Raw genomic sequence first — 9,377 nt, 5'->3', positions numbered from 1 at the left:
AACTGTTTCTCGTAAGTATAAGGATTCGCCAGCGTCATATCATCATACGACATGTATTTGTAAGTTCCAATGTGCTTTAGTACTATAGTGATGATATGTTGTACTTTGATCATCTTTTGTCCCTAGTTCAGTCTTTATCAGAAGTTCAGTACGTGTGCCTAGTTCGGTATTTTAGGCATAGTTTGGCATCTACACTTAGCTCGGTATAAAGCATGGTCTGGTATACTCAAGGGTATAGGTGTAGGCTCGATACCTATACCCTATTAAGTATTAACCATGATCAATCCAATCATCATTCCAGTGTTGAATATATATGCCCAAAAATCATTATGGAGTGATATTGCTAATAATATATAATCATATAGGGTCACACATTTATCAAGTTGGAACATTTTGTATATTTATTATCAATATGATTATTAATAAATAATATTGATCGTTGTATTTAATTAGGGAAGAATTATTGTTTTGTGAAAATAATAATTATAAAAGAGTATAACTAGTTATTATTTCATATGATATGAATGTATAAGTCATTAACAACCTTTTGGACTAGTTGGATTCTTTTTTCTTTTCCTAAAGACAAAGTTTATATTTTAAAAACTCTGAGTTTATAAAAATTAAAGAATCTTTCTTATAATTAAAGATATGACCAAAAATATTAAACAACAATGGAAGTTACTTTTCAACATCCATGCTTTGTCTTTCATGCTTCTAAAAGCTATAAAAACTTTAGAGTATTTTAATGTAAAACCCTTACCTTGCATTAGATATATAAAGAGTTCCTTATGCATGAGAAACTAGCACTTCTTCTTCTTCTCTTTTTCTCTCTTATAACCGTGGACATGAAAGAGCTTGGAGCTCTCATTCTTTTGAAGATTAGTCAAGTCTTTTGGTGGCTTAAAGTGCTTCTCTTTTAGTGCTTATTTTAGTTAAGCACTTAAAGGCTTAAGAAATACTTTATACAAGAATGAACTAACATTCTAAGTGTCTTAATCTTGATGGTGGATACTTGTAGAGAAAATCATACTTTTTGATTTTTCTATCTTCATCAACACCCCAAAACCATGTGGGTTCAAAGGCTTCAAATGTTATCTCTAAAACATCCTATGGTTGTTTTGTTTCATTCTAACCTCTATAAATGGATCCATAATGATTTGGTTTTGTTATGAACTAAAAATAAACTTGTTATTTTTTAAAGTCTTTCATTGCCGATTTTTGTGAAAAACAAACTTACATTTCGCATCAAAACTCATCATCCAGAAGGAGGCTTCATTTCCTAATCCTACAGTTAGCTTGAATGAGCCGATTATGTCGATGTCAATTCTAAGAAAATCAGTGTCAATTTTTGCAATTTTTTCCAAACATCAGAAATTTCAAATCTTACTAGAAGGAATTTCCAAACACGAGGTGAAATACGTATTGCATTTATGACATTTACCCAAAGAGATGATGTTTCTTTTTTATACATCTGCCACCATTTTGCTAGAAGAGCAAGATTTGAGGCCTTTAGGCTCCCAATCCCGAGCATGCCAATATACTTAGGAGCCATTGTGTTATATTGTAGATGATAACTAATTATGTTTGAAGTTTAGAGCTTTTAGTTGTGTTATATTGGGCTTGGGCTATTTCGGGTAAGTGAAATATGGTTTGATACATGTGAGTTGACATCCGACTGTGTTGAAATAATGATTATTTATTTTATAAGACCTTTTATTTTAAATTTTGAGAATTTTCATTGTTAAATAAAAAAATTATTTTAAAAATCGTGGTTAAAAAGATTTTAAAAATAACAAAACTTGAAGGGATGTGACAGTTGACCCATTCTCTTTATTAAACTTTGCTACAAATGGGAAAAGATGATAATTACCTATCCAATTTGCAGCCAAGGCTATCTCCAATTCTTTCTCATTCACCGCATTGAGAAATCGAACAAAGGCGAATCTTCATCCCTGTTTTGATATGTAGATATCTACCACTTTGTCTTGGTTTTCACAAAGATTCCATAAGCCTTTCAGATCCATCTCCTTTGGAAAATTCCTTACATAGAATGTTGCTCAAAGATTCTCACCACTTATATGATTAGGGTTCATAACACTGTCACTCTCCTTCCCATTCCTCTTCGTCTACTTATTACCCATTTTCAAATTCAAAATAGTTGCAAAAAAAAAAAAAAAAAAAATCCTTAAAATACTCAACTATTGGATACTCTTCGATCATTAACAGTATGAGTTACATCAAAAGTATGGACAAATGAGTAATAGAAAAAAAGTGCGTGTGGGGCTAGGTCGGAATTGAAGTATGTGGTTTGTGATTGGGCCAACCCATCATCACCTAACAGATATCACATTTCTTTGGCAAAAACTAAACACAGAAGGTACAACCATGAAAAGCATAGAAATAGAAAGTACAAGTATGTAATGCAATCAAATACGTAGGAGGGACCCTGGGGGAAAAAGTAGACAAAAAGTTAGACGAAGGTCCACCAACAGACATGTCTCTGAGGTAAAGCAAGTGGTACATTTAAGTTGTGCGTGGTCTATTAAGACACGATTCCCTCCATCTACCATATATATCCTTTCTTTCTACATCACCTCAAAGCTAGTAATTCTCATGAGTTAAAATAATCAAATCATTAATTGTAGTTGTACAAAATAGTTTAAACAACTATTTGAAAGTTTTAGATTAGAGCATTCATATAGTTTACACAACTATTTGAAAGTTTTAGATTAGAGAATTCATAATAATGAGTTCAATAAGAAAGTTGAATGAGGTGACAAATCTATGTGACATTCAGTGGATGAAACTCTATCATTGTAAGATGTCACTTTGATATTCAATGGATTTAGAGTTTAATGAGAAAAAGAAAAGTTTATTAATTCATAAATATTTACTATAAGTTATATTTTGTAATATTCTATTGAATTTTATAGAGTTCAATGCATCGCAGAAAAAAAAAAATAATAGAGTTGTATGAATTGTAGAAAAATAATGTGACAATCCATTGAACTCTATGAAATTCAATGTATTGCAGATGCCCTTACCAATAATTGAATCTAGAATAACTTCTTCCTATGTATCAATAATACCATCACCTTATGACTTCACATATAAATAAACACAAAAACACAAATTTTAAAGATACAATAAACAATATATATAAATTGTGTTTATGTTGTTGCAACGACTTTCTGAGATAGAGGTATAGTTGTTGATTTATGTTGTTGCAATTTTTTAGAAGAATCTTGGGTTCGGTGTACGGACGTCTATTTCTTGGGTCCATGCACCGCGGGGTTGAATGTGCAAATACCAGTAGGTTTGAGCCACCGAGTCAGGGTCCATGGATCCGTCCCCGCCTACACCCTGTTGTTCTCCGACTAACGATCTTTGTGGCATTGTTGATGCACTACAAAACCACACTCCCATCATTATCTTTATCATTGCGTAATTACATACCTAACTTTAATCATCAAAGGCCTTGTGGCATAACGGTATTGGTTGTTACTGAAAATAGTCATGCGACCATAGATTATGGGTTCAAGTATCATTATTGACAAATTATATTGTTTACGAGTAAAATAGAATATGTTTTTGATTTAAATTTAAAAAAAAAAAAAAGAAGAAGAAGCTAATTCTAATACCGACATCTACCCATGTCTAATTTTTTTTTCATGCATGTGATTGATCAATTATCATGGAAACACAATAATTAATGTAGGAAACAAAACAGGTTAATATGAAATGTACATATAACCCATCAATGCTCCAATCATTTGATTAATTCTAGCTGATGGGACAATAGTAATATGATCTGACTTGTGGACCTATGTTTAATGAAGTGTATGTATAAGCAATAAGTATCCTTCGTTTAATCATTTTTACCCACGAGTATTAACTTTTTATAAGATATTATTATGGAAGCTACGTAACAATCATGGTTGATTAAAGAGTGAAAGTACATGCAAAGATGAACGAATGATAAAAGAACTAACACGTAACCATTATGTACGCAAATGGGTCTTAGTTGTGTAAAGTGGAGCATAAAGAATATACTATTTTTGGTCTTATTATAATATGTAGCTCATACAAACTAACAAATGTTAACTATGACAATAGTGGTCTTTTAAACTATATCTGAAAATACAAAACTAGCTCGCGACTCGTGTCTATGGCCTTGTACTCACTACTCACTACTCAGGAATCAGGATAGAGTAATTAAAGAGAAAAAGGAAAACACGTATGTGACGATGAGTGACAACGAGTTGACTATATATGTAGCATTAGAAAGTAGAAAAAGGATCTCAACAAAGAAGAATCTACGATCAAAAGGGGGAAAAATTCCTTTTATCCCTTTATTTTAAAGACACCAAGTCCTATTCGACAGTTGGATATCTTCTAATGATATGTGAAAGAATATGTGAAGAATATAAAATAAAAAAGGAAATAAGAATACCGAGATGCACCAATTAGTCCGTCGATGATGACATGCGCAATGTGTACGCCACGTGGATTAAATTCTTTAGCCAGACATTGAGATAATCCTCTCAAAGCAAACTTGCCACAACCTTGTAACATTGTGAAAGAAGAACACTGTTGATACAATTTGTGTTTAAAAAGTAAAGGAAAATAAAGATTTTATAGTTATGAAGAGACAAATGCGCACATAATTCAGAGAATCCGGCGATGCCGGATAAGGAAGCCGCACAACCGGTGAACAGAATGGTCCCTCTTCCTCTTTCTACCATACCAGGCAACACCTATGGAGAAGAAGGAGAACGCACAGTTTGTGTGTGAAAATTCAATATAACTATTACAAAAAAAAAATGTCAAAAAGGAGAGTGAAAAGTAAAGTATGAACCTGTTGAGCACAGTGGAAAGCTCCGACGGAAGAAACGGCTAGGGATTTTTGAAAAGAATCGATACGAATGTCGGAGAAACTTGAAGGGCCACCGTATTGCCACGGAATTGGTTGGTAAGCGTTGTACACCAAAACCTCCACAAAACCTAATGAGAGAACGCCTTCGAATGCTTCTCTCACGCTCTGTGTATCGGAGCAATCGATTCGAATCGCAAACACCTGCGCTTTCTCCTCCCTCGCTATTTCGTCGGCAAATCTCGATAATCTCGCTGTAAATTTATCTCAATGACTACTGAAACAACATAAGAGGAGTTAGGTAGCTGATTAGAGAAAGATAATTACCTAGGTCTCTGGCGAGGATAGCGACGGTGTATCCTTCGTGAGCAAACTTCCGAGCGACGGAACGGCCGAGATTGGGACCAACGCCGACAATGGCGGCGATGCCTCTGGCAGAGGTGGAGCTTGTAACGCTACGCATCATTGATGATGAGGAGGATGTGAGGGTGGCAAAGATTAAATAAATGGTTGAGCTGCCTCTGCACTCTGCAGGGATGCATATGGAGAGGGAAGAAGGTGTGTCAGTAGAATAAATAAAATAATAATAAACTACGCCCAAGGGTCGTCATCATGTTTCGGCTTATCTGCAGCCAAGCCAACCTATTGGGTCTTGACTCAATTAAAGTGACCTTATTGGACCTTTCTCTCAAATTCTTTTAAAACATGTCATTATCGATTTTTAATATTCTTTTCACTTATTTCTTCTTTTTCTTTTTTTTTTTTTAAACTGAGGAAAAATATTAATACCACCTTTTAAAGAAACAAGGCTGGTCAGAAAAACAAATTACAAAATATCAAAAGGATTACGATTCCAAACATACCAATTACAATCACTAAACTAGAAGGTTTCACACTGTGCGAAAATGTGTAAATGAGTGCGGTTATTATTATTATTATTTTATATAATTTTGTGATTTGTTAAGAGCATTGGGTGTGGACAACTAGATTTAATCATCTAATATCATTTTGGTGTCATCTCACATACCACATCACCAATGCTATTATAACAACAAATTAGGAAATGATCATCATGTTTTATCTTGTTATAACATCAATTTTTTTCCATTTTATAATTTTTTTTCGAATTTTTTTTTGAATTTAGACAAATATTTTTTAAATATAACATAAATAAATAAAATATAATGTTTAAAAATTATAAATAACATATCATAAAAACAATTTTTAAAGATTAAAATTAACATAGAAATTAAATTACACATAACATCTAAATTCCAAAAAAAAAAAATACAACGCTATTCGTTAAAAAAACATTTTTTTAAAAAAAAAACTAAACGCTATTCGTTATCGTTATTGTTACCATAGAATATATAATCCGCCAAGTCCTCTCGAAGTTGTCTGTGTTTATTTACGTTCTGAATGTCAACAACTCGATGAATCTACTCTGATGTTCCTGGCTGAAACTGAACGAGTCTGGGCTCCGTTGAGATATAATGTGCAATATTTCGTCATTTATCTTCTACAACCATGTTATGCATTATGATACATGCATACATTATATATCGTAGAGTTTCTAAATCCAATGGTCGTGTTGCATGTTCAACTATATGCCACTTTGCCTTCAGTACTCCAAAAGCACGTTCCACATCCTTACGTGCTCATTCTTGTCTTCTCTTAAAAGATTTGTTTTGTTCTTCAACTGGGTGGCGGAATGCCTTCACGAATGTGGAATACTGAGGATATATTCCATCTGTAAGGTAATACTCATATTTGTATTCGTTTCCATTCACCGTGAAAGGAGCATCCGGGGCCTTTCCATTCAAAAGATCGTCGAATATTGGCAACCGATCAAGAACGTTGACGTCGTTGTTGGAACCCGCAACCTCAAAAAATGCATGCCAAATCCATAAATCTTGAGAAGCAACAGCCTCTAAAACCAACGAAGGTGATCCGTGATGACCACTTACGTATTGCCCTTTCAATGCTACCGGACAATTTTTCCATTTCCAGTGTGTGCAATCAATGCTTCCGATCATTCCGGGAAACCCATGGCGTTTTTCATGCGCCGCATACAATTCTTGCAAATCATGCAACGACGGTTTCCGTAAATACACGTCTCCAAATGTTTCAACAACACCCCTTGACGATGTATACAAACTCTCCCTTGCGGTTCTTCGGACATTCTCATATAGTCTTCCATGGTGTCGGCTGACTCCCCCATAGCCATCAAACGAATGGCCGCAACACATTTCTACAACATTGTAAACCCTCGTCTACCTCTAGCATCATATTTCAATTGAAAAAATTCATACATAAACATAAATTAACTACAGTTTAAAATATATTGCGTATGTTGTAAAATTAAAGAAACATGTACTAGATTTTTATTTATTTTGTATAAAAGTATAGTAAAAAACGATACCGGCTTTCCAAGGCGTTAGCGATCCGTAGGAACACATTCTTACTCAAACAAAATCTTCTTTTGAAGTCCTTCGCCCCGTATACACAATTATCCGCAAAGTAATCGTGATATAGATGTTTGTGTCCCTCCTCGCGATTTATGTTTAACATCACACGTCTTGTTAGTAGTGGGGTTGGGTCTGGTTGTAGCAGGTCGGTAATGTAATAATGATATACCATCCTGAAGAAAATACCGTCATCTGAATCACCGGACGAGTCGAAAGGGTCCATATTTTTTTTTAAGATAATTGAAAGTATGTAGAGAGAAGAAGAGAAATTGTGTGAAATTTTTTATAAAATGGTAGGTATTTATAGGGTAAATGATTTTTTTTAATAGTTAACTTTTTTATACCGTTGCCAAAGGAACGTTGAAAAAAGTTTAAATTTTATGCGTTTCATCCAGTCGTGATGCCAACGAAATCCAATCTCGACGAGCAAAAACGAGTAAGGGGCGGTGTTCCCCTGTCACGACGTCGTTAAGGCGTGTCACCTCAGCACAACGAGCACGCCACAATGCTCATACCATCTCGTCTAACATCTTTATGTTATGCCACATGTTAGCTGAAATTATGAACACATAACAAAAGTGAGGCATGTATCAACTATGTAGTTATCGCGGTCAAAATTTAAATAGCGGTCACATGCTGCTATTTGAGATCGTGGTTATTATGATGATGTAGCGGTTTTTAAAATTAAGTATAAATATAATATCATTCATCTGTTATAACATGTTCTTAAAAGATTTTTACATTCCGTTTTTAATTCACGTAATATGAAGGTACATTTCATATTTGAAATTTATTCACAGCTAATGTATAGAATTTCAAATTAAAGATTGATATTCTTTCCAATTTTGGTTTATAAATTATGTATAAGTATAATATCATTCATCTGTTATCACATTTTCTTAAAAGATTTTGTTTGTAACATCATATTCGAATACTCTACATCATCACAGTCCAATAAGCCACCATCTACATCAAGTTAACAAAGCCTTTTGATTTAATGATAAATTCTTTTGCAAGTCATCTGTTTATTGTTTATGTGCACAATTTATATGTTACTCTTATCTTTTTCCATTCTTTGGTTAAATTGTCATGTTATTCTAATGTTCGAAACATTGCTCATGTTGGAATGCATATATGGTGTTCGATTAAATGCCTCAAAGAAGTATATTTTTACTGTCAGTTTAAATATTTGATTTCATTACATTTGTCCTACTTGGTCATGTTAATAGAAAATTTTATGCTGGTGAGTGCCTCTTGGAAGGTTATTTTCATCCATGGAAAGTTTCCTGGGGCTTTTGCACTTATTAAACAACTTTTGACTCATTATCAAACACGTGAGGAAAATATCGAACAACATACTTCTTAGGTATAACCAATCTATTAAGCTTACCCACATCACTTGGAGTCAACTCCTTCTGAAAGAGAACCTAACATGAAAACCAGAAACTACCCTTTTGATTAGGAGATAGAAGATTATTCTGTTCATTCTCTTTCTCTATAGTCCAAAACTCATCAAACTTAGCTTGATAGGTTCCATCTTTGTGGAACACATATCTCTTTTTGTGTCACTAAATCTCCATCTCAATTCAACGATATGCTTTCTTTTTCAGGATAATAAAGTTTAAAGCTTAGCAAAGCATTGCGTCAAAGGTTAGGTGCTTTCTGTGATAGATTAGTGATTCCGATTTTGCTTATTTCCTACATAAAGGTGATAAATATAGTTCATATGAGCATATTTCATGGTTAGGAGAAGTTTAAAGTCCAACACAAATTCTAAATCATCAATGGCATATTAACGAATAGTTTGTATGCATTCTTAGCGAGAAGATACAGAAGTATACTTAATAGATAGCCAATCCCAAAAAAGACATAAACAATTGGTTATTAGTTTTCAAAACTCACATAATGTAGATCTTTATCCCCTTCATACTTCGTTTTCATAATAGTTGATGGTTTGTTATATGGTTTACTCTTTTTTTGATATATGTTATGTGGTTCTTAACATTTGTAGTGCCTGTAACTACATGCTCAATAAT

The 9,377-nt window shown here is 33.6% G+C and overlaps 2 protein-coding genes across 2 annotated transcripts; both read right to left on the bottom strand.

The window, feature by feature from the left end:
* Positions 1-3,047: 3,047 nt before the first annotated feature.
* Positions 3,048-5,444, bottom strand: LOC111876712 (uncharacterized). Its single transcript, XM_023873288.3, has 5 exons — positions 5,201-5,444; positions 4,859-5,127; positions 4,664-4,757; positions 4,454-4,565; positions 3,048-3,406 (listed from the first exon to the last, which is right to left on the bottom strand). Exons 1-5 carry the CDS (start codon positions 5,337-5,339, stop codon positions 3,235-3,237), a joined length of 786 nt encoding a protein of 261 aa, XP_023729056.1. The 5' UTR covers positions 5,340-5,444; the 3' UTR covers positions 3,048-3,234.
* Positions 5,445-6,531: 1,087 nt separating this feature from the next.
* LOC111876642 (uncharacterized) lies at positions 6,532-7,122 on the bottom strand. Its single transcript, XM_023873189.2, has one exon. The coding sequence runs from the start codon at positions 7,120-7,122 to the stop codon at positions 6,532-6,534; it is 591 nt and encodes a 196-aa protein (XP_023728957.1).
* Between the last annotated feature and the right edge of the window lie 2,255 nt (positions 7,123-9,377).

The sequence above is a fragment of the Lactuca sativa genome, chromosome 2 (genome assembly GCF_002870075.4).
Source record: "Lactuca sativa cultivar Salinas chromosome 2, Lsat_Salinas_v11, whole genome shotgun sequence".
Lineage (NCBI taxonomy): Eukaryota > Viridiplantae > Streptophyta > Magnoliopsida > Asterales > Asteraceae > Lactuca > Lactuca sativa.
Note: the sequence above shows the minus strand (reverse complement) of the source record. Positions and strands in the feature narration are given on the sequence as shown.